This window comes from Geotrypetes seraphini, chromosome 5 (assembly GCF_902459505.1).
Source record: "Geotrypetes seraphini chromosome 5, aGeoSer1.1, whole genome shotgun sequence".
NCBI classification, from domain to species: Eukaryota; Metazoa; Chordata; class Amphibia; order Gymnophiona; family Dermophiidae; genus Geotrypetes; species Geotrypetes seraphini.
The window spans coordinates 95,829,898-95,855,401 of NC_047088.1; the positions used below are offsets into that span (position 1 = coordinate 95,829,898).

At 44.3% G+C, this 25,504-nt stretch overlaps 1 protein-coding gene across 1 annotated transcript in view; it reads left to right on the forward strand.

Moving 5' to 3' along the window:
• The window catches only part of LOC117360365 (T-box transcription factor TBX6-like), a 79,922-nt gene extending 56,506 nt beyond the window's left edge, over window positions 1-23,416 (forward strand). The window contains exon 8 of the mRNA XM_033944064.1: window positions 22,993-23,416. Within this exon, the coding sequence (XP_033799955.1) occupies window positions 22,993-23,416 (424 nt within the window). The remainder of the gene's footprint in view (window positions 1-22,992) is intronic.
• The last annotated feature ends 2,088 nt before the right edge of the window (window positions 23,417-25,504 follow it).

The window sequence follows — 25,504 nt, forward strand, 5'->3', positions numbered from 1 at the left end:
AGGTTGGACACCCCTGCTCTACACTCTATATTGGTGTCCCTGTTGATGCTTTCGAGACCTGATTTATGCAAGACAATTCGATGCTTCTTTCTAAAAGAAAAACAAAGAAACTTTTTAATCCTCCTAACGTTTTGACTTACACGAGTTAATTCAATGCTTCTCTCTAAAAACAAAAAAATCTTTTTACTCCCCTTATGTTTTGACCTTTTTTGTCTGTTTCCTATATTTACTGTAGTTCCTCTTGCTCTCCTCACATGTAAGTTTGTAATTTCTTTGTCTCCAATGTATTTTAAACAGTATGGACCCCTTCTTTTATTTGTAAATCGCTTTGAAATTATGATATCAAGTTTATTATTAGAATATTTGAAACTCCATGATGTGACCACACCTTGAATAATACTGTTTGCAATTCTGGTCACCACCTCTCAAAAAATAAAAAAATAAAAAAAAATAGCAGAATTAGAAAAGGTTTGGACAAGTTCCTGGAGGAAAGTCCAGTCTGCTATTGAGATAGACCGAGGGGAAGCCACTGCTTGCTCTGAGATCACTACTATCAAACGTTGCTACTATTTGGGTTTATGTCATGACATGGATTGACCACTGTTATAAACAGAAAACTAGGCTAGATGGACCATTAGTCTGACCCAGTATGGCTGTTCTTATGTACTTTTTAGGATCCTAATCATAAAGGTTCAGTGTAGAAAGCTACTGTAGGCAGAATCACAGGGTTACCAAGCATTTTGCACACATAATGAAAAAAAGGGGTTCACTTTAGCAGTTACCTCATGCAGTAGACATGGGCACACACTATGTTAAAACAAAAAGTAATGAAGCCATGAGGTATTCCTCTGCATTGCATAGTAGTAAGCAGGAGTTTTTAATGTGTACACACTGGGGCCCATGCAAATTGCCTCATGGTACAGACTGCTGTAAACACTACCGCATGCTATAATCAATTAGCATGTAAATTACTGCCTCATTAAAATTGCTGAGTAATCTACAGCTCACAGCTAGATGTCACCGTCCCTGTCAGTGCCTGAGCAGTGACTGATTCGGGCACTGACAGGAAGGAGGACATTGAATAACCCCCTGCCCCAAACTGCCAACCCTGACCAAGTTTTCTGCACAGACCCTATACTAGGTAGTCCAGCAACCTCTCTCCCTGACGTAATCCTCCCATTCCTCCATCATAGTAAAATTTAAAAATACCTGCAGTCTAGAAGACCCCCCACCATCCCTGGTGGGTTAGTGAGCCCCCTCCTTTCCCTCACCCCACCCAACCCCTGCATATTAAAGGAAACCTCCCTGGTGTCTAGTAGCACCCCCATTACCCATACCTAAAATTATCTTATAGGGTAGACAAACTCTGCCCAGTGCCAGTGATGTAAGTAAGGGGGGGGGGCAAATGGTGGTCCGTCCCAGGTGCCATCTTGGGTAAGGGTGCAAGCACCCATCCTCCTCTCCACCCCTCACCCCCAATGCCAAAGCACTTCCCTTCCCCCATACCTCTGTAACGTTGTTGGCATGAGCAGTAACCCCCAACCTGCTGTCGTGCCAGCATTGACTCTTCCTTTGACATCACTTCCTGGACCTGCGCCTAGGAAGTGACATCAGAGAAAGAGCCTGGCACGACAGCAGGTTGGGGGGGTTGCTGCTCGCGCCAGGAACACTGCAGAGGTATGGGTGAAGGAAATGGCAAGCAGGGAAGGAGGGGGGGAGAGAAGAGGGCGGGAGAGGGGTGTGACCGCCCCTGGTACCTGTCACCCTTGCTACGCCACTTCATCCCAGAATGCACTGCAAAGGGCAAGGCACTGCATTTTGAATATTGCAGTGCCAGAGGCAGGAGCAAGTAGACATTGCCCCTATCTTCAGGTATAGGGGGTTTGAGAGGCTTGACAAAGGGATGCCACCAGGCGGGTTTCCTTTAACATGTGGGGCAGGTGAGTGGGGCCCACTGTGAAAAGATTTTTACCAGAGCACCATAGAAGAGTTGGTTGTTAGAATTTAATGCCAGTCCTTGGGATTTAAATGCCTTGTTTTTCTTTTCTCTGCAACCAGACCTGCAATGGTAAATGGAAAGAACCAGAAGTAACAGCATAATGTGCATGTCCCATGTATAAACAAGTGACAGCACACGTACATAAACTGTAATGTCATTCTGCACATAAATATTAGCCTCACAAAAATGTTATGTGCAATAAATTTTTGCAAGAACATTTTGATTCACGTGCTGACACTTAATATTTGCTCAGACCTGCACATAATAAAGGCACCCTTACTGCAGATCTTGGGCTCACATACTAGACAGGGTTTCCCCAATTAATACACAAGTTATGCATGTGCTGAATTTGCATATCCTTAGCTTACAGCATCGCCACAAGCTCAGCCATCAGTGCACTGCTCTCCTGCATGCTTTCTACACCAGCCCCAAAATTATTAGGGTGGTGGTCTGATCACCCCACCTCTCCCTGAATCACAGAGCCGTCACCTTGCTCTTTATGATAAAAGTGAATGTCTCTCTAAGTTTGAAAGCTGGCTTCTTTCACAAATGTACTGTATAATCCTTCTTTCCATTCTTTACAATAAATACTACGTGGTGTACAATAAGAACAGCATGAATAGGGTCCATTTACCATTTGGAGAATTCAGACTTCCTGTAATATTTACTGGTATAGTACAGGGTTTTGATTCATTTCTGAGCTTATTAAAAACATGCTTTTTGCTAGTTTTTTTGTTGGCAGTAAAGTATCAGCACATTCTGGGTAGTTTTAAGAGAAGAGGCAATGATTTTAAGGTTGTAGCATTTTTGTTTAAATTAACTCAGTAAGAACAGTGAGGTGTTTCCCCTCTCTTTGAGAGAAGAGGCTCTCAAAAAATTTGAGAATTCTTAATCCATTCCATCCTTCAATCAGATTCAAAATTGCCTAATCTACAGTCTATTTGTTTTTTTTTTTTTGTATAATGCAATGTCAACCAGCAATGGCTACCCACTTCATCTCCATAGACAGAAAAGACTGCCTTTACAAGTTTAACTTCACCCTTCACCTACATAAAAAGTCCATTAGACACAACCAAGCCCAAGATATCACTGTATGCTATAGACCAGGGGTTCATGGTGCTCCTACTGTATATACTGTATCATGGAATAGGGAAAAAATGCAAAGAGAGATAAAACATTAGCAAAAGATGGCAGGCATTAAAGGACAAGAATAAACTTATACATCCCAAAAGGCAAGGGAACATTGCTGTAGGGTTTGGGAAAGTAGTAGGGAGGAAGGAAAACTCATGCTTCTCAGGATTTGATCATCTGATCAGGATCCTAAAAAATAAATGGAGAACAATTCAGGAATGTAAAATATATCATGTTAAAATATATGAACACTTCAACAAAAAATGGAATTTTTTTGCAATTTGTAGAATTCCTCAAGGTTTACTTGGGAGTTCAACCTCAAATTCCCACAAGAGTAAACAACCTAATCCTAGAGCTGTTCTAAATATCTTTTACCCCAGTTCAGGCAGTCCCCAGTTTAAGAATGAGTTATGCTTTTAAAGTCGTTCTTAAGTCAGATTTGTATGTAACTCAGAACTTGAAGATTTTAAGATTCTTGCTGCTTACCTCTGCTCCCAACTAACAAAAGGGTCAACTGTCCCTAGCAATGTTCCCTCTAAGGTATAGCATGCACTACCACACACTGTTCTTAATGTGGCCATACATCATTCCTGAATCTGCTACAGGAGAAGGGTAGAAGTCGATGCCACTGGAAATACTTCTCAGGGAAATCAAATGAAGACGCAACCACGTTCTTAAGTATGAGTCGTACTTAAGTCGGGCATCTGTAACTTGAGGAATGCCTGTATATGAACTCATCAGGTTCCATACACAGGGATTGCACAGGAATCTCACATATTTCAATGCAAAATGACCTCAAATTACAACTACTCTGTCCAGATTACAAAATCACTCACCTACTGAGAATTGGTTGCAGGGTGGTGGTCTGGCGATACTGCACAAAAAGAGATTAGGCTCTTACCTTGCTAATATCATTTCTAGTAGATAGATGTGTCATTCTGGATGGATGGGTAATATCCCCAATGTTCACGAGTCATGCAGAAAGAATACACTCCTGCTTTTGAATCCCTCCTCCTTCACTAGAGGATTCTGTCTGCTGTCCCTTCAGTTTGTACCAAAGCAGGCAATAGTCCCAAATAGAAACACTTGTGAAGGAGTGGTATGGGGAAACTTCCCAAACTACAACTTTGTTCTCTCTGAAATTATAACAAACATGTTATAACATTGCTGTTGAACAATCAAAACAGCAAAACAATCATGCCAAACAGAAACATTATAGCAATAGATTATTCTTCATAGACTTAATGTCTGACCGACAACCAAATTTCAGTTTGGACTCAAACTTTCTGAATGAGACAGTAGTCAGGCACAGGAAATAACAGAGAATGGGACTCCAGAATGACACACCTATCTACTAGAAAAGATATTAGCAAGGTAAGAACCAAATCTCTTTTTCTAGTGCAATAGGTGTGTCATTCTGGACAGATGGGATGTACAAAAACAGTCCTAGAAATCAAGAGTGGTACCACTATGCCAGCTCATAATACTGAGGAACCAAAGACGGAGTCTTCCCTTGTCGTTACATCCCCCTGTAAAACTTGGAAAATGTAGAATGGACTAAGTCGCTGCCCTACAAATCTCCTTGGGGGAGACTGCCTGAGCTTCCACCCATGAAGAAGCCATGCTTCTAGTTGAAGGGGCCTTTACACAGACTGTTTTCAACAGGCAATATATGCTGACAATATGGTCCTATGGATCCATCTGGAGATCATGGCCTTGGAAGCCAGTGTGCCTCATTTAACCTGGCTAGTGAGCCCCCCAAAATCATCAGATAGTCTGAACTCATTGGTGACTTCAAGATATCGGAGAAGCACTCTTCTCACATCCAACTTTTTCAGAATCCTAGCCTTCTTCTTAGAACCAGTAGACTAGAACACTGGCAATCTGACCTCTTGATTGACATGGAAAGTTGAAACAACCTTCAGCAAAAAGGATGGAATGGTGTGCAAAGAAACTCCAGCCTCTGAACTTGAAGAAAATTTTTCTGTAATAAAAAGCCTGGAGCTCCAAGACTCTTCTCACTTAGGTAATAGCCACAAGAAAAACCATCTTGAGCATCAGATCTATCAAGGACACATCCTGCAGTGGCTCATATGGAGCCTTACTGAGGCCTTGCAAAACCACGTTAAGGTTCCATGATATTTTACCATGGACCTCAGCTGAAGCACCCTCTTTAGGAATCTGCCTATGTCCAGATGAGTCGCCAAGGAAGCTTTATGCTCTTGTCAAGGTCAGCCAGGAGGAAACCTAACACCATTGAGATTGGAGCAGAGAATGGCTCCTTGTTCTCCTTAAAGCACCAGAGCTGAAATGTTTCCCATGCCTTAGCATAAGCAGAGACTATTGTATGCTTTTTGGCTCTGAACAGAGTAGCAATCACTACCTCTGAGTATTGCTTGTGCACTCAAGAGCCATGCCGTAACAGCAAAGCAATCTAGATCTTCTATGACCCTGGTCCCTGAGAAAGAAGGTCCAGCTGTACTCACAGTCTGAGAATTGCACCCCTCTGAAGATGAACTAGGTCTGAATACCATGGTCTGTGTGGCCATCAGGAGCCACAAGAATGACTGTTCCCCGATGGCTTGCACTCCTGTGAAGTATCTGGTCTATCATGGGCCACAGATGGAACATGTACAAGAGCTTACTCTTTGCCATAGCTGGATTACAGCATCCAGCTGCACTTCCAAGCTCAACTGAAGAATTGGTCCACTTTCTTGTGGTCCCCATCAGATTGAATGTTAGGCAACCCCTGCAATGAACAATGTTTTGGAAGGCTGCTGCAGACAATGTCCATTCTCCCACATCCAATGTCTGTTTGCTGAAAAAATCGGCCCAGACATCATCCATCTCTGCTACATGCACCATTGAGAGAACCTAAAAATGAAGCTCTGCCCACCTGAACAGTAAGCAAGCCTCCAGACTCAGCTGCACATTCTTGGTGCCTCCCTAGTGATTGACACGCAACCGCAGTAGCATTGTCCAAGAAGACTCGAACCGCTTGTCCCTCCAAACTCTATTCCAGCTTCTGCAACACAAATTGCCTGAACTTCCTTTCTTCTCATGATATTCTTGACCCGCTTCAATCGGGCTTTCACCCTCTCCATTCTATGGAAACTGCCCTTGCTAAAGTCTCTAATGACGTGTTCTTGGCCAGATCCAATGGCCTCTACTTTATTCTCATCCTTCTCAATCTGTCTGCTGCAAATGTTACGCCCATCTTCAAGAAGGGCTCAAGGGGCGACCCAGGAAACTACAGGCCAGTGAACCTGACCTCAGTCCCGGGAAAGATGATGAGGCACTGATTAAAGACAGCATCTGTGAACACATCGAAAAAAATGGGCAGCTAAAACCGAGTCAACATGGCTTCTGCAAGGGCAGGTCATGCCTCACAAACTTATTGTACTTCTTTGAGGGGATGAACAGCCAGGTGGATAAAGGGGAATCTATAGACATCATTTACCTTGACTTCCAAAAAGCCTTCGACAAGGTACCACACGAGAGACTGCTTAAGAAGATATGGAACCACGGGGTGCAAGGGGAGGTCCACCGATGGATCAAAAACTGGCTGGCAAACAGGAAGCAGAGGGTTGGCGTAAAGGGCCATTACTCAGACTGGAAAGGGGTCACGAGCGGAGTTCCGCAGGGGTCGGTGCTAGGACCGCTCCTGTTCAATATCTACATAAACGACCTAGAGGCGGGAACCAAGTGTGATGTCATTAAATTTGCAGATGACACCAAACTATACAGCAGGGCTCAAACCAGGGAAGACTGCGAAGATCTCCAAAAGGATCTGACGCAGCTGGAAAAGTGGGCCGAAAAATGGCAAATGAGCTTCAACATAGGGAAATGCAAGGTCATGCACGTGGGGAAAAAGAACCCAATATTCACATACAAAATGGGGGGAACACCACTAGGGGTCAGTAACCTGGAGAGAGACCTGGGAGTGATGGTAGACACATCACTGAAGGCATCGGCGCAGTGCGCCACAGCCTCAAAGAAAGCAAACAGAATGTTGGGTATCATTAAGAAGGGTATTACGACCAGGATGAAGGAAGTCATCATGCCGCTGTATCGTGCAATGGTGCGGCCGCATCTGGAGTACTGTGTCCAGTACTGGTCGCCGTACCTCAAGAAGGACATGGCAATATTTGAGGGAGTACAGAGAAGAGCAACTAAACTGATAAAGGGAATGGAAAATCTCCCATATACCGACAGATTGAAGCAGTTGGGACTTTTCTCCCTGAAAAAGCGGAGACTTAGAGGAGACATGATAGAAACCTTCAAGATCCTGAAGGGCATAGAAAAAGTAGACAGGGACAGATTTTTCAAATTATGGGGCACCACAAGTACAAGGGGGCACTCGGAGAAATTGAAAGGGGACAGGTTTAGAACAAACGCTAGGAAGTTCTTTTTCACTCAGAGGGTGGTGGATACATGGAACGCGCTTCCAGAGGCTGTTGTAGACAAGAAAACATTACATGGTTTCAAAGAAGGCTTGGATAGATTCCTAGAAGAAAAAGGGATTGAAGGGTATAGATAGGTATAGACCACTACTCAGGCAATGGGCCTGATGGGCCGCCGCGGGAGCGAACCGCTGGGCAGGATGGACCTATGGTCTGCCTCAGCGGAGGCAACTTCTTATGTTCTTATGTTCTTTGATACTGCTGACCACCACCTACTCCTTGATATGCTGTCCTCGGGACTCTAGGGCTCTGTTCTCTCCTTGTTTTCTTCCTCTCTCTCCCATCGTACTTTCAGTGTATGTTATGGTGGATCCTCCTTCACTGTCATCCCACTGTCTATTGGTGTACCTCAAGGCTCTGTCTTGGGCCTTCTCCTTTTCTCCATATATACCCGCTCTCAGTACACTGATCTCCTCCCATGGTTTTCAGTATCACCTCTATGCTGATGACTCCTAGATCTATCTCTCCACATGAGATATCTCTACAGGAATTCAGGCCTGAATCTCAGCCCACCTATCCAGTATTGCTGCTTGGATGTCTCACCATCATCTAAAACTGAATATGGATAAAAATGAACTCCTTATCTTTCTGCCTAAACCTACCTGCCCCCTCCCACCATTCTTTATTTCTGTGGATAACACTCTCCTCTTCCCTGTCTTGTCACCTCCCAACCTCAGGGAAATCTTTGACTCCTCTCTCTTCTCCACTCAGATCCAACACACTGCTAAAATCTGTTGCTTCCTCCACTATAATATCTCTTCTCCTCTCCGAGCACACCCTCATCATTTCTCGCTTAGACTACTGTAACATACTTCTTTCAGGTTTTTCACTCAACTGTCTCTCTCCCCTTCAATCTGTTCAAAATAGAAAAGAGTTGAGGGTGTGAGGTCATCCCTTTGATCGAGGGCTATCACTGTATCTTGAGCACTCACATCGGTCTGCGATCCTGCATCTCCCAACAGGGAAGACATAGAAATAGACTCATCATCATCATCTCAGTCTCCCTCAGAAAGGCCCACTAGATCCTAGTCAGGCTCTGACACCTAGATGCATGTGCCGTGGGAGCCCTCGCCCCCTTAAGCACCTCCTGGTGTTCTGCCAGACATCCCCTGGGGATCTCATCTATCCAGATAAGCTCTCCACATCAGATTGACAAACTGGAGAAAATTCTGTATTAGGCAGCGCAGTCTCCTTTAGATAACTCCAGTTTTTGTCTCTTGGGCTCTGTGGCCTCCATGCTCATGCGTTTAGAATGACTGCCATTCTGAGACTCTGGAAGGGATTTACTCCCAACGCATAGTCTCCCTGACCATTCTTCAGCCCAAGAGAGTAAAGGAGAGGTTAAGCTGGCTGCTCATGCCCCTCCTTCATATGCTGCAGGGCCTATGGTACAAGAAGTTTCCAAGTTTATTTACATTTTAATATACCGACCATCAGCGTGTATCTGGCCAGTTTACAGAGCTAAAAACATAAAAGTAAATGTAAAAACTGGGTAAAAAAGAAAAGGTGAAACAAAGTAGACGATGACATACCTGGACTTGAGGGAGTGGGGGAAAGGAAAGTTTATAATTACATTGTAAAAATAATAGTAAATGGAGGTATGAGTGGAGGGGAAAAATATCAGGGAATGGGTGTCGCTTCATAGAAACAGTTCTTTTGTGGAGTGTGTTACAGTTGAAGAGGGTTATTGTCAAGCGCTATGGTATGCAATGCATCTTGGAATAAGAAGATTTTGAGTTTGGTTTTGAATTTATCAAGAAAATTTTCTTGGCAGAGGTGAGATGGCATAGCATTCCAGAGAGTAGGGGTTGTAAAGGAAAAGTTTGTATTTCAAGTGTAATAAAGTTCCTTGATTGGAGGGACAGTCATCAAGTTTTGGTCTGCTGATCTGAGGGTTCGTGATGAGGAGTAAGGAATAATATGTTTATCAAGAAATGCTGGAGAGCGCGTAAGTTTAATTTTGAAAGCAAGAGAATTTTATATGTGGTGCAATGTGAGATGGATAACCAGTGCGATTCTCGAAGAAGAGGAGTGACGGTCATATTTTCCTGCTTTATGTATGAGTTTGATGGCTGTGTTTTGGATAAGCTGCAGATGACGTGATTCCTTTTGAGTGATCCCATTATATAAGGAGTTGCAATAGTCAAGATGAGAGATGACTAATGAGTGGATTAGAGTTTTGATAGAGGGAGTTTCGCGAATAGAAGTTAAGGAGCGGATAAGACGGAGTTTGTAAAAGCAACTTTTAATGACAGAACTTATTTGATCATGGTAAGTTAAGTCTTTATCTAGGATGACTCCTAGTAGTTTTATTTTGGATTCCATTTGTATTGGGCTCTTTGCATGTCCATCCGCTGAAAATTTTGCATGAACTGCGAGTAAAGGAGCCAGGGGACTCCATCTCAACCAGTTTTGAAGCAAAATGAGGTGATTTGAAGGTTCTGGAGAATGTTGAAAAAAATTGGGAATCTAAGATGGCTGCCATAGCAACATTTTGGTGCCAAAAAAGGCTCCAAAATGGTTTTAAATAAAAGGAAAAAAAATTTGGGGATTTTGGAGGTGAAGAAATCTAAGGGAAGGGGCAGAATCCTAAAAAAAATGGTTTTAAAAGACACCCCCCCAATGATTTTCCTCATAGGCTGTAACAGCCATACTCACTGTGACCTGTGCTGGAAACATACTGCAGCCTGCCTCAATTCCTATGATAGCTGGATCTGGAAGAAGAAATCACCACTTCAAATGGACTGCTCATCCCATGCTGAATCTTTGAGCTGCTAGTCAGACTGGTGTTTGACTGAGCCTTGAAGCTCCACAGACGCAAAAGAGGGCAGGCGACATGCAGCCAGCACCCTCCGGAGCCCCTTATTGATGCCTGACAGCCTGTGCTGAAGTCCCTGCAACATAGCAGGCGTGCAATGCTACAAGGGGAACGGACCTTGAATTCCAGAAAAATTTCTGCAGACTGGCCAACAGCTACCACAAAGGGATTGGCCTGTCAGCTGCAGACTGCAGTCTGCTTCTTCTCCATGCAGGCAGAGCTGAACCCTTGAGGAGAGGAGCTCTAAGCACCAAAAGGCATCAAAAAGTTGTTGTTCTTTTAAAAAAAAAAACCAAACACAAAAAGACAAAAAAATAAAATAAAGAAAGATTCCTGGCTCACATGAAAAACTGAAGGAGGGCAGCAGAGCCCTCTAGTGAAGGAGGAGGGATTCAAAAGCTGGAACGGATTCCTTCTGCACAGCTCATAAGGGGATAATACCCGTCTGTCTAGAATAACACATCTATTCCACTGGAAATCATCTTTTCACATCAAAATATAGAATCTATTACTCTCACCTCACTAGAACTACTAATGGTAGAAATAAACAGTGACTTTTCCCAACACCCCATCTGCTGCATGCTATTCTACATCCCTCCTGAAAAGTGGCTAGAAGCTGAACCACAGTTCTCAGACATCATCCCAAGAACCACGATACTATATGACTCCACTTTTATCATAGGAGACCTCAACCCAGTGGCGTACCAAGGGGGGGGCGGGGGGGGGGGCGATGCACCCCAGGTGCCAGCCCTGAGGGGGTGCTCCCGGCCTTGCCGTTCAGTCCCCCCCACCCCCGAAAGACCACTTGCCCCACTGACCTTCCTGCACCACCTGTGAAGCAGCCCGCAGCAGGATTGCGACATCAGCAATCCCTGAGCTGCTTGGGAACTGCTTCCTGCGCCGCGGTCCCGCCCCTCCTCTGACGTCAAAGGAGGGGCGGGACCGCAGCGCAGTAAGCAGCGCCCAAGCAGCGCAGGGATCACTGACGTCGCGATCCTGCTGCGGCTGCTTCATAGGTGGTGCGGGGAGGCCAGGGGGGCGAGCGGTCCTTCGGGGTGGGTCGGGGCATCAGGCCTTCAGGGTGGGGCGGGCGGGCAGGCAGGCAGGCTTTCAAGGGGGAGGGGGGTGACAGGCAGGCAGGCCTTTGGGGGGGTGTGCAGACCTTCAAGGGGTGCAGGCCTTCAAGGGGGAGGGACAGGCCTTCAAGGGGGGGGCAGGCAGGCCTTCAAGGGGGGGCAGGCCTACAAGGGGGTGGGACAGGCCTTTGGGGGGATGCAGGCATTCGGGGGGGGTGTAGGCCTTTTGGGGGGTGCAGACCTTCAAGGGGGGGACAGGTCTTCAAGGGGGGGGAAGGCAGGCAGGCCTTCAAGGGGGGGGACAGGCCTTCGGGGGGGACAGGCCTTCGGGGGGGGTGCAGGCCTTCGGGGGGGTGCAGACCTTCAAGGGGGGTGCAGGCCTTCAAGGGGGGACAGGCCTTCAAGGGGGGGACAGGCAGGCAGGCCTTCAAGGGGGGGACAGGCCTACAAGGGGGGGGGGACAAGCTACAAGGGGGTGGGACAGGCCTTCAAGGGGGGGTGCAGGCCTTCGGGGGGGTGCAGACCTTCAAGGGGGTGCAGGCCTTCAAGGGGGGGACAGGCCTACAAGGGGGGGGGACAAGCCTTCAAGGGGGGACAGGCAGACCTTTAAGGGGGGACAGGCCTTTGGGGGGGACCCTGGTTTAGAAGTACACAGAGGGAAGGGGGTGTTCAAAGAGACGTGCATATGCCAAACTTTGGGGGGGGAAGAAATAATGGGTTTGAAAATAGAGGAGAGGGAGAGAGATGATGGACCATGGGATTTAGGGAGGGAAGGAACAGAAAGGGAGAGAAATTGAACACAAGGGATGGTGTGGAGGAAGGATAGAGATACTGGATAGGAGGGTAATTAGGAAAAGAAAGGGAGAGATGGTGGACTCTGGGGTGGTGGGGAAGGAGGGAGAGATGCCGGATGAAAGGGTAGTTAAGAAAAGGTGGATCTGTGGAGGGAGATGAAAAAAAGGAAAGATACCAGACTTCCTGGGAAGGGAAGGGAAATGGAAAGGGAGGACAGAGTTGGCAGATGGATGGTTAGCATGCAGAAAGAAGGAGACCCTGGCAAGCAAGTTATCAGAAGAAAACCAGAGCCTTGGACCAACAAGATTTGAAATATAACCAGACAACAAAAGGTAGAAAAATTAATTTTATTTTCTGTTTTGTGATTATAATATGTCAGATTTGAAATGTGTATCCTGCCTGAGCTGGTGTTGGACTGCAAACGTGAGCTAGGATTTAACAGAGAGAGGAAAAGTCCTTTTTGTTTCTTTATTTTATTTACACCACAGCGCCAGTGTGGTTAGGAGAAGCCAAAGGGGGTGAAAAAGCTATAAAACCCACCAGGAGTTTTGAAAAAAATCACCCAACTGAGCAGGAAAATCGAATTGAAAAACCAATTCAATAGGCTGAATCAAATCGAAATTTTTTTTCCTGAATCTGGCAGCATTAGTTTGCGCTACTGTCTTAGACTTTAGGACCTGGGATTGGGGAGAGATGGCATCCTCAGTACTTTATAATGCAAGTGAAACAAGGATTTGGTCAGACCTTTGAAGGGTCTGCAGAAAAAAAATATTGTATAGGCCGGGGACATGAGACAGCAGGAAATGGGAACTTTTCTTCCTTCTATTTTTGTGAATGGAAAGGCTGAGGATGTCAGAGAGTTCAGTTAAAATATGTGCTTTATAAGAAAATATAATAATGTGTTTTATAAAGTTTATAGCATAGCTGGCCTACCCAGTGTTCCTAGTGGTGATGGTGGCAGCGTGTCAATGTGTTGAGAGGAAGAGGTGGTCTGGGAAATTCTGCTGAGCAAACTCCGGGCCCATTTCCACCCCCCAGTTAGTCCACTCCACTCAACTGGTTCACACACTGAGTGGGTCTTTGGGTGTTGTTTTGGGATCTCTTCCAGTGGTTTATCAGTATCTCCTTCTGGTCCAAGGAAGGAAACTTTGTTATCCTTAGCATTGACCTACAGAATATGTTTGTAACAGCGTTGCTTGTGTGGCATTAGGCTATGTAGTGATCGAAAGAAAAAAACAGACCTTTGCACATTTTTGCACTATATGGTGGGTGTATGAGGAGATTCACATTTCCTGCACAGCTAAGTCCATGTGAAGTTACCTTGTGCTGTATTTGACATCTAGCAAGGTCTCTGTTTGAAAGGAAAGATCTAAACTTAAAAATGAAGTGGCCAGAAGTTATGGTAAAAGCAGATAGTGTAGCTGGTTTTAAGAAAGATTTGGACAAACTCCTGGAGGAAAAGTCCATAATCTGTTATTAAGACATGGGAGAAGTGTCTGCTTGTCCTGGATCGGTAGCATGGAATGTTGCTACTCTTTGGGTTTTGACCAGGTATTAGTGTCCTGGATTGGCTACCATGAGAATGGGCTACTGGGCATGATGGACCATTGGTCTGACCCAGTTAGGCTATTCTTATGTTATGTTCTCATCTGTAGGGGCCTTTGTTTTCACTTCTTATTTTAATGTATTTTTTTTCTGGGAACTTATCAGTGTTTTTTATAATGGGAACAAAAATGGAAGAGAATTAATGTGTGTGGGATGAGGGGGTAACTAATTTCTTCAGCTAAATAATTCAATCCACCTCAAACAGACATAGGAGAACTCACACACCATTCACACACTCTCCAACCAAAAACGTCAAAAGAAAAAAACTGTTCGACAACCTCCTAGCCATTCGAGCTGCAACACTCGACCCCCAACTCTACAACCAATTGACATCGACCACAGACTGCAAAACCTTCAAAAAGAAATAAAAACCCTTCTATTCAAAAAACACATAAAACCGAACTAACACAATCAGAACTGTGCCAAGCATCACCTGCAACTACTCCATATGTACTTCTGATGTCATGACAATTCAGACATAATTTATGTTATGTTATGTTTGGAATATAAGAAAACTTTCACTGCCTATTTCTATTCTGACCATTTATTCCGTTTCATGGTCATTACAAAAAATATTTTTTTACATGGAGGGGGGTGTAAAAAAATGATGGGCCCCGGGTGCCACATACCCTAGGTATGCCACTGCCTCAACCTCCACCTAGACTCAACCTCTTACATGAGCTAGACCTCAAACCCTTGTTTCAACAACCCACACACAAAAAGGGTCATTAGTTAGATCTACTTGCCTCCTTCATTTCAGCAAAAAGCACAAGCTACCTAAAATCTAGTTCCCTATCCAACATACCTTGGTCATATCACTTACTCCTAGAATTACCATATTCTAGAAAGAGATATTAATAACAAAACCAATCCCCTGAATAGCCTCTTTTAATAGAAACACAGTAGCTCCTGAATCATATTGGAATGAAATAACTCATTACAATTTTGAAGAGATTAAATTCAAAGACACAAAACAGCTTTTCCTAAAATACTCCAAAGTATATTGCAGCTTCAACACCTGCCTACCTTACCTGATCAATCACCCCAACAACCATAGGAAAAATAACCCTATGGCTCAACTAAAATCAGGCCTTGTCCCCAAATCAGGAGGAGGAATTATCTTAATACCTATTCCCAAGAATCCTTTCTGAGTGACCAATTGGCCAGTAGCTTCCATCCCTCTATTTATCAAAATGATGGAAGGATATGTCACAGAACAACTTGAATACTACTTACAACACTGCAATATCCTCCACTCTTCACAATTGGGATTCAGGAAAAATCACAGCACCGAGACAGTAGTTACAACAATAGCAACATACAGCAAAGAACTACTAAGCAAGGGTCACAGCACAATCATAATCCAATTTGACCTAAGCAGTGCATTTGACATAGTAGACTTTGATCAAATGTCCAAAATCTTCAGTGATTTTGGATCTAGCAGTCCAGTCCTCTCCTAGTTCCAAGGCTTCCTAACCACTCAGCATTATGCTGTATGTAAGGATGGTAAGCTTTCTGACAGCTGGCATCCACCCAACAGGGTCCCCCAAGGATCCCCACTTTCATCATCAGTGTTCAACTTTCTAATGCAATCCTCGGAAGCCAACCTAGATCTTGCATGAATAAAATACTTCACCTGTGCAGACAATATAATGATCATGCTATTTGTAACAGCTGCATTAGCCAACACCCTCACTCACTGTCAAAAAATGTGTCCACATCATAAAAAACTGACCTCAATCCACTACCTCAAAACTAAATAACAAAACCAAATTCCTTTGACTAGGTCTCTCAACTGATCCACACCACACTCCAAGGATTACACATAATTTCCATTAGAACTACAATCCCCAAATCTTAGAAGTAGAAATTGATAACTACCTATCTAAAAGAACCATGTACAATCAATAATAAAACAATCTTTCCTTGTGATGAGAAATTTAAGATCCATTAGAAATTATTTGGAACAGAGGCTTTCCGAATGTTAGTGCAAACCCTAATCCTATCTTGACTAGACTACTGTAACACTAGCTCTTTGCTCTAAAAAGTTGCTATCACATCTACAACTAGTTCAAAACGCAGCAGTAAGACTCATATATAGACTATGTAAATCAGAACACCTACAGCCGTACTATATGAAACTACATTGGCTGCCTATCACCACAAGGATCAAGCTTAAATTAGGCATCACTGCCTTTAAGATCCTGACAGGCAATGCACCCAGCTACCTAACACAGTTGGCTATCCTACTCTAGGGTGCCTCCAACACATATTCCACCAGAAATCTTTTCCACTTAAAATTCCAGCATGCAACAATATAAAGTCTTCCAGGCAAATTAACTTATCCATCCAATATCAATTAGCAAAATGCTGGAAACCAATTACCATCTACACTATGATTTTGTGACCATTATCTCAGGTTTAGAAAACTTTTAAAAACATTTATATACCAAACCAGGAAGCCAACTCTGAGCTAAAATGGTAATTGTAAAAAGCCCATTTCTAAACTGTCTAATGCAACTCCTTGAACATCAACAATTTATTATTTCTATAGCGCTACCGGGCACACGCAGCGCTGAACATTGTACATGCAAGAGATGGTCCCTGCTCAGAACAGCTTACAGCCTAATTATGACAGACACACAGAGGGGGCTAAAAGGTGGTACAGGACTATTAAGGGATTGGGTCAATGTTTAAATGCAGCTTCAAATAAGTAGGTTTTTAGTCTGGCTTTGAATACCGCCAGAGACAGAGTCTGATGTAGCGAGCCAGGCAGGTTGTTCCAATCATGCGGTGCAACAAGGTAGAAGGGACGGAGATGGGAGTTGGCGATAGAGGAGAAGGGTACAGAGAGGAGGGACTTGTCTGACAAGTGGAGTTCCCAGAGAGGAATATAGGGGGTAACAAGAGAGGATAGATACTGAGGAGCTGCAGAGCAAGTACAATTGAACCTTGGTAAGAGGAGTTTGAATCGTATGCAGAGACGGACCAGGAGCCAGTGAAGTGACCTGAGGAGAAGAGCAAGGTGGGCATAATGACCCTGGGGGGAATATGAGGCGCACAGCAACGTTCTGAACAGATTGAAGTGGCGAGATATGGCATAGCAGTAGACCAGTGAGAAGCACATTGCAGTAATCCAGATGAGAGGTGATGAGGGAATGGGTGAGGGTTTTGGCAGTATGCTCAGTAAGGACAAATTTTAGCAATATTATAGAGAAAGAAACAAGTTTTGGCAGTTTGTTGGATATGAGAGAAGGTGAGCAACGAGAATGCAAGCCGAGACAGGGAGGATGAGGGTGAGAATGGAGAAGGGGAGAGGCGGATTTAGGAGGAAAGATAAGGAATTCAGTCTCAGCGACAAGACATCCAGGTAGCAACGTCAGACAGGCAAGCCGAGATTCGAGCCTGGATTACCATAGAAATTTCAAGTGTGAAGAGGTAGATTTGCGAGACATGGAGGATGAGGGTGTCATAGAGGCGGGTTTAGGAGGAAAGTTAAGGAATTCAGTCTCGGCCATGTTTAATTTTAGATGGCGACAAGACATCCAGGTAGCAACATCAGACAGGCAGGCCGAGATTCAGGCCTAGATTCCCATAGAAATTTCAGGCATGAAGAGGTAGATTTGTGAGTCATCAGTATAGAGGTGATACTGGAAAGCGTGTGATGAAATTAGAGCACTGAGAGAAATGTAGATGGAGAAAGGTAGTGGAGGAGGATCCTTCAGAGTTTACGCTAAAGGTACGATGGGAAAAATAGGAGGAAAACCATGAAATAACAGAGCCCTGAAATCCAAGCAAGGACAGCATTTCGAGTAGGCTGTGATCTATGGTTAAGGTGACCATACATCCCGTTTTGAATGGGACTGGCCCTTTTTCAGATCCCCTGTCCCATTGTCCTAATGCACAGCTTTGGAATGGCGTCCCGAAGCTGTTTGTGGGGACAACGGGACAGGCGATCGCAGAGAATGGGCTCTCTCCTTGCTTCCCCACCAATCGCTGCCTGGCTGGCCCGGAACTTCCTTTCCGACATCAGAATTTATGCCGGGGAGAAGGCTTCTGGGCCAGTACCTGGACATGCCTTTCCTGTGGTTGTTGTTGCGGTGGCAGTGGGAAGCAGCAGCGGGCGGTGGCGACGGACCAGGTAGGGAAAACAGAAGAATCGGCGGTAGGCCAGGCTTTGGAGGAAGGGAGGCAGATAGACAGGCAATGCTGGCTTCGGCACGGCAGGGAGGTAGGCTGGCTGGCTTCGGGGGAGGGGTGGGACAAAGACTGGAAAGCAATGAGAGGGACATAGGAAGCAGGGAGGGAGGAAAGAGAGAAAAAGGCAGAGAAATTGGGGGGGGGGGAGTTGTAAGCAGATTAGAAAGACTAGAGAGAGAAAGGCCTGGACCAAAGGGGAAAGACAGGAAGCAGATGCTGGATTAAGGGAGATGCAGAGGGGGAGAGACCCTGAGGAAGAACAAGGAGATGCAAGATCATAACAGAGGAGGGAGAGAGAGGGAGACCTGGAACAAAGGTACAAAGGAGAACTGAAACTGGATCTGGGGAGGGTAACTGAGGGAAAAGAGAGAGAGACCTGGACCCAAAGGGGATGGGGCTGGATTGTGAAAGAAATGTTGGATAAGGAAGAATGCATAGTCAGAAGGAAGTGCAACCAGAGACTCATGAAATCACTAGACAACAAAGGTAGGAAAAATGATTTTATTTTCAATTTAGTGATCAAAATGTGTCTGTTTTGAGAATTTATATCTGCTGTCTATATTTGTCTGTTTTTCTATAGTTACTGAGGTGACATTGCATATTTTAAAGTCATCTGCCTTGACATCTTTGAAAAAACCCCAAAACTCGTAAATGATAATTAACACTTTCTCTACGTACAGTGTGCTTTGTGTTTTTTCTAAATTATATGTTTACCATTATGAATTAATAACTCCTCCTCCCTCTCTGGTTATTCTAGTCTTCTAAATTTTTTCTTCATTTTGCCTCTTCCCTCCACTGGAGTTCCTTTCTACCCTAACTCTTGTTAACCGTGTCGAGCTTTACAAATGTAGAGATGATGCGGTACACAAACCTAAGGTTTAGATTTAGATTAGATTTAGATATTGTGTGTACATGAAAAATGAATTGAAAAAATTGGGGGTGGGGCTGGGGCAGGATTGGGGGTGGGACTGAAAAGTAATAGATGTCCCGTTTTGATGGTCACGTTATCTATGGTGTCAAACGCTGCAGACAGATCAAGGAGGATGAGGATGAAGTATAGTCCTTTGGATTTGGCCAGGAGCAGGTCATTGGAGACTTTAGCAATGGCATTTTCCATGGAATGAATGGGGTAGAAGCCAGATTGACGGGGGTTGAGGATAGCTCGAGCCAAAAGGAAGTCAAGACAATGATAGTGGACAGCTTGTTTTACTAGTTTGGATAAGAAGGGGAGAAAGGAGATAGGGCGATAATTGGAGGTACAGGAAAGGCCCAGTGAAGGTTTTTTCAGGAGTGGTATAACTATGTCAGGAACAGTCATAGTGGAGAGTGATAGGTTGAGGATATGGCAGATAGGGGGATTACAGTAGGGGAGATGGTGATCAGATGGCAGGGAATTGTGTCAGAGGAACAGGTAGTGAGTTTGGAGGAGGAAAGAAGATGCACAGTTTCCTCTTCAGTGATTTCCAGGAAGGAGAAAAAGGCAGCAGGAGACGATGGAGGGTCACCAGGGCAGGGCGGAGGGAGAGACTGAGGCAGATCAGTTGAGAACTTGAGGGTAATTTTGTCGACCTTAACATGGAAGTACTTAGCCATGGTCTAGGGAGAAAGTGAAATGGAAGTCGGAGGCGAGGGCACCTGTAAGAGAGTTGAGCATGGCAAAGAGGTGAGGGTTGGATTCGAGTGACTCAGTTAAATGTGTGCAATAGTCTTCTTTTGCAAGTGAGAGGGCAGCTTGTAAGGAGGTCAGAATGAATTTGAAGTGTACAAAGTCAATGAGAGCGTGGGATTTCAGCCAGTGGCGTTCCGCACAGGAACATAAGTGGCAGATCTTGGAGGTCAGCGAGGACTGGGGTTTGGTGTGTTTTACAGGGCATGACACAGGAGGAGCGAGGATGTCCAAAGTGGAGGAGAGAATAGTATTATAGGAAGAGAGTGCTTCATTGACAGATTTACATAGCGTAGGTGTTTGAGATGTGGGGTGAAACCGTAGCAGAGAGAGTACACTGGTAAAAAGACTGGGGAGGGGAAAGCCCATTTGGAAGAGGTGGGCCAGCTGGCCAGAGGGAGTAGGCATCCCTCTGGTCAGCCATCTAATTAAAGTTATGGGGAGAAGGGTCAGAGACAGGGGGGTGTTGTGATACAGCAGGAGAGAAAGGGCATCTCTCCTGCTGCTGTGGTGGTGGTGGTTCGCTTGGCAGCAGGAGAGAGTGGGTATCTCTCCCACTGCCTGAGCGGTGGGGGGGGGGGTTTCGCTTAGCAGTGGGAGATAGTGAACATCTCTCTTGCTGCAGGTGGGGGTGTTGGTTGTTGTGTTTTTTCTGTGCATGTGCCCATCACTATCACCAGCGATAGGCAAATGCAAATCTAGCAAGTCTTCACTAGTCTCTGCCAAACTCATTTATATGAGCATTTTTGGGAGAATGACTCGCTTTTTTAAAATTTGCTACCAAAATGGCTGTGATAGCAGCCCGTCATTTTTTAATGCATTTTTTTTTTTTTTAAAGAATTTAGGCCTGAATCTTTTGAGTTACTTTATAGCAAAGATGTTAGCAAGTAATTAAAGCATCTTTACAGAGGCTGGGTAGGAAAAAACTCAGGATTTGCCTAACTGTTAGCTGAAAATTCACAGCTCTATAAGAGACAAACAGCTAGGAGCCAGTGGAGAGTAGCAGGACTACACAGATTTGAAAGCACACTGTGGCTAAGAAAACAATCTCCAAAGCTGGGCTGAGAGAGACATAGACAGTTCCAGAAGCAGGGGAAAGAGAAAGACATAACGATGAGCCAACAATGACCTACTTGAACTTGTAACTATGTCCTGACTGTATTAATAACTGTACTGATCTACCTGCACTAGCAACTCTGTTGAATGTCTGTGTTAAACTGTCCATGTAACTTCCTGGCTAACTGACCCAGCCTCTTGTAATGTAATCCAACCTTAAACTTAATAGGTAAAGGCGGAATAGAAAACCCAACATATAGTCATGTGAAAAAATTAGGACATCCCATGAAATATACAGTTCTTTCTTAAGAAATGTTCACATATCGATGTCAAATATATATTTTTTTATCTCTGGAAAAGAAAGTGATGTAATTGCAGGTAAACAACAAAAATTTTCCTTGATTTACTCATGAAACAAAGGATATCCACAAAAATGTGTATTCCGAGGAATAAATTAGGACACCCCCACATACCCTCCCACTTAAAGTGGCTGAAATCACACACAGGTGTATCACATCAGGTGCACATGATTAGAACATCATTACAAACAGGTGGGGTTGCTGCAGAGTTATACTTAAAAGACAGACTCTCAAAGGAGGGAGGGTTCTTGAGTGGGCAGACAGGCCGCTGGCCCTTTTCTGCTGTCATACTCTATGTTACTCAGCATTTTGAAGGAGGTTTGCCCTACTTAAAACCTCAGACATTTAGTTTGGTGTGCTCATGACTGCTGCGGTGAGAGTGAACACCATGGTGAGATCAAAAGAGAGCTGTCTGAGGCCTTCAGAAAGAAGATTGTAGCAGCTTATAAGTCTGGTAAGGGATTTAGAAAGATCTCAAAAGAATTTGACAGTAGCCATTCCACTGTCCGGAAAATAGTGTGCATGTGGAGGACTTTCCAAACAACTGCCAACATGCGTAGATCTGGCTGTCCAAGCAAGATGACCCCCAAGGCAGACCGCAAGATAAGAAGTCTCCAAAACCCCCCAAATGTCATCACAGAACCTACAGCAGGCTCTTGCTACTGTTGATGTGAAAGTGCATGCCTCTACAATCAGAAAGAGACTGCACAAATTTAACTTGCATGAGAAACATCAAGGCCAGACTGAAGTTTTCCAGAAAGAACGTAGAAAAACACCAGGACTTCTGGAATAGTGTTCTATGGACAGATGAGTCTAAAATTGAATTATTTGGACACCAGAAAAGAGGACATTTTTGGTGTACACCAAATACAAAATTCCAGGAAAAGAACCTCATACCAACTGTGAAGCATGGAGGTGGAAGTGTCATGGTTTGGGGATGCTTTCCTGCAGCAGGACCTGGCCAGCTCACCATCATAGAATCCACCTTGAATTCTACCGTGTATCAGAGGGTGCTTGAGGAACATGCGAGACCATCTGTAAGAAAATTAAAGCTGAAGCGGAACTGGACCCTGCTACATGAAAATGACTGAAAACATATCAATAAATCCACCAAGGACTTGCTGAAAACTAAGAAATGGAGTATCCTGGAGTGGCCAAGTCAAAGCCCTGATCTTAATCCCATTGAGATGCTGTGCGGTGATTTGAAATGGGCTCTACACGGGAAAACAAAAAACCAACCCTCAAACATCTCACGCTGAAAGAATTCTGCATTGAGGAGTGGGCCAAACTTTCCTCAGACCGATGTCATAGACTGGTAGATGGTTACAAGAAGCATTTCACTGCAGTTATTTCAGCCAAAGGGGGTAACACTAGCTATTAGGGTTTAGGGTGTCCTAATTTATTCCTCAGTTAGAATACACATTTTTGTGGATATCTTTTGTTTCATGAGTAAATCAAGGAAAGTTTTGTTGTTTACCTGCAATTTCATCACTTTCTTTTCCAGAGATAAATTTAAAAAAAGATCTGGCATCAATATGTGAACATTTCTTAAGAAAGAACTGAATATTTCATGGGGTGTCCTAATTTTTTCATGATTGCATTTCTAAAAATCTTTCAGTAAATATAATAGACCCCATACCTCCACCAACAACCATTTAAATCCCTGTCTACATATCCAAATTTCTTATCCATCACCAACTTTATCCTGTGTGACCTTGAGCAAGTTACTTAAAATCCCCCATCATGGATTATAATGCTAATCTCTCCAGGACAAGATATTAGCATTATACTTGATAACTAAACAGTTTCTCTTCTTTCCCACAGTTCCCCTACTGCATCTCCTGGGCGCCAAAGTATGAAGCAAGCCAGTGAAGAGTACCCAGCCAGCATCCCATACCACAAGTTCAGCACCTCTTTGACACCAGCAATCCACCCTTGTGCTGAAATACCAACCGGGGGCAGCAGCTTCAAGCCTCCACCTGCACCCTCACTTTGCAACCTAGACCTGAATTTCCCAACTCCAGGAACTGACCTTCTTCCCGCTACTGGCTATGAAAGTCCACTAGCCCAGCGCTCTGCCTACCCGGTCAGTCCAGTAACCCCTGACCTCCGCTTCCCAGCCTTCTTACAGAGCTCCTGTGCCAAACTGGGCCTTACGTACCCTGCAGCAGCAGCAGCCGCACTGTCTCGTGCATACAGTGCTCAGTCCACAGGCACCTACCTTGATACAAACAAGACATTTTACTGAGTGGACGCTACACATAAGAACTACAAGTAAAAACGCATCTGAACGAAAGTTCACATTTAGGTTAGGATGGATAATGCCACATCGCATTTACACCTCCTGCAAGGCTTAGCATCTCTCCGATACATATTTCTGTAGTGAGGAGAAAAGCAAAGTCCCTTTTATTTTGACACTTTTGTTTTCTTATTATCCTATTCTTTTTCTCAGTGCCTTTTTTAATTTATGAAAACCACGTTAGGCAAACCTCCAAAACATATATAAAAATTCACCAAAAATGACCACAGAATATGAGTGCTGGTTTTAATTTTTTTTTAAACTATTTTTGTTTTCTCTGTCTCCTATTCCCAGTAGCAAACGGGACTTGCATATCTTCCATAGTTTGTTTTAATTATTTATCACAGGTAAATTATATGGCATGAACAGAAAAGGCTTTTACTCCCGGAGCAGTTTACTGTGTCTCTAGTACCTAATCTAGAAAATCATTCCAAGCTACTTTAGCAGTCAGTCAGTATACAGCTGCCTCCACTCTCCTGCACAGACATGTTCGGTACGCACTATGGCCCAGGGAGTACGGCAGTGGTTAAGAAGGTGCCAGAGAGAGATCTGCTGCTGCTCTTGGGTGAAGTGCTGGTAAACATTTGTTGGAAATCATAATAATAAAAAGAGTTTAGTACCATATCATTGCTTCCTGGGCCACCAAACTGAGACTTGTATGCTTGAGTGACAACAAACTTATACAGCAGTGTATCACAAATTGTGTGCCGCCCAAGATGGAGGTTGCTGGAAGGGAAGAGGCACAGAGAGGAGAGGTGCCGGCGCTGGCTGCCTACAGGAGGTGCCTCTCGTGGTAAGAGGCACATCCTGTATTCAGTCAGCCAATGCCAGCATCTCTCCTCTTTGCGCCTCTTCCCTTCCACTGGTGGCTCAGGGCCCTGTCTGGAGAGCCTTTGCGTATGTGCATGACATCATTGCATCAACGTCTGCCCTCGAGCCACGGCTACCAAGTTCAGTGAAGTTTACAAGACACTGCTATACAGCAAAAACAGTGCAAGTATGTGCATTCTAGCTGAACACGTGTGTTCTTAGTAATTTTGAAGTTGAATTTGCTTATTGTATTGAAAATATGTTAAAACCAGGACTTGTAGGATTGATGACTGAAATACAGAGAGCACCTACTAAACAGCATTTGCTACGGTTTAAAGGGAGTGGAGGAATAGCCTGTTAGCTACAACGGTGTATAGAGAACCAAGGCAGCAGTTCAAATCCCACAGCAGCAGCTTGTGATCTTGGAGAAATTTACTGAAGTTTAGCATGCACTAAATGAGAAGCAGCTCACAGCTATAAAATAGGCATTTAGTGCACACTCATTCTGTTAGTACACACTAAGATTTTGTAAAAGGGGCCTTCCATTGTCTCAAATAGCAACTTATGGGTCCATGCTTAAAACCTAACACCTTTGCTAAAGGCTATTAGTGCCAGCGTTAGAGTGCCACCCAATGCACTAACAGTTTTAGCACGGGTGCTGAAACCATTAGTGCAGACCACATTTAAGATTGTGAGTCTGCTGGGAACAAGGAGAAACCTACAGTGCCTGAATTGCAACCAACCTTGAACTACTGAAAACCATGCTAAATCTGCCCAACTTCCTGCTGTTGTAGTGGTACTAGCATGCTAGGGGAGGGGGTGGGGAAGAATCTGTCATTCCATAACAGCAACATCTACTGGCTGAGAGTAGAGTTCCACCAAGTTCTAGGAGGAAATGCTGCATCTGCCTCTCAGCCAGAAGATTGTTGCCATGATGACTGGCTACATACTAGTGTAAGTGTAAGTTAAAAGGGGAGGAGGTAAAGGTAAGCCCTGGAATACGGGCAAGTTTCCATTAAGCTGGATGGCATGAGAAACAGAAATGTTCCACGTCCAAAGAAATATCCCAATATTAGATGCACAGCAGAATGAGGACAGTTCCCTTCGCTATTCACCATAGAAAAAAAAATTATATATTATAATTTAAATGATGATGCCACACCAACTTACCTGTGTACCTGAATGTTAACTTACCTTGATTTTACTTAGGATGTGAGCTAAATCCTC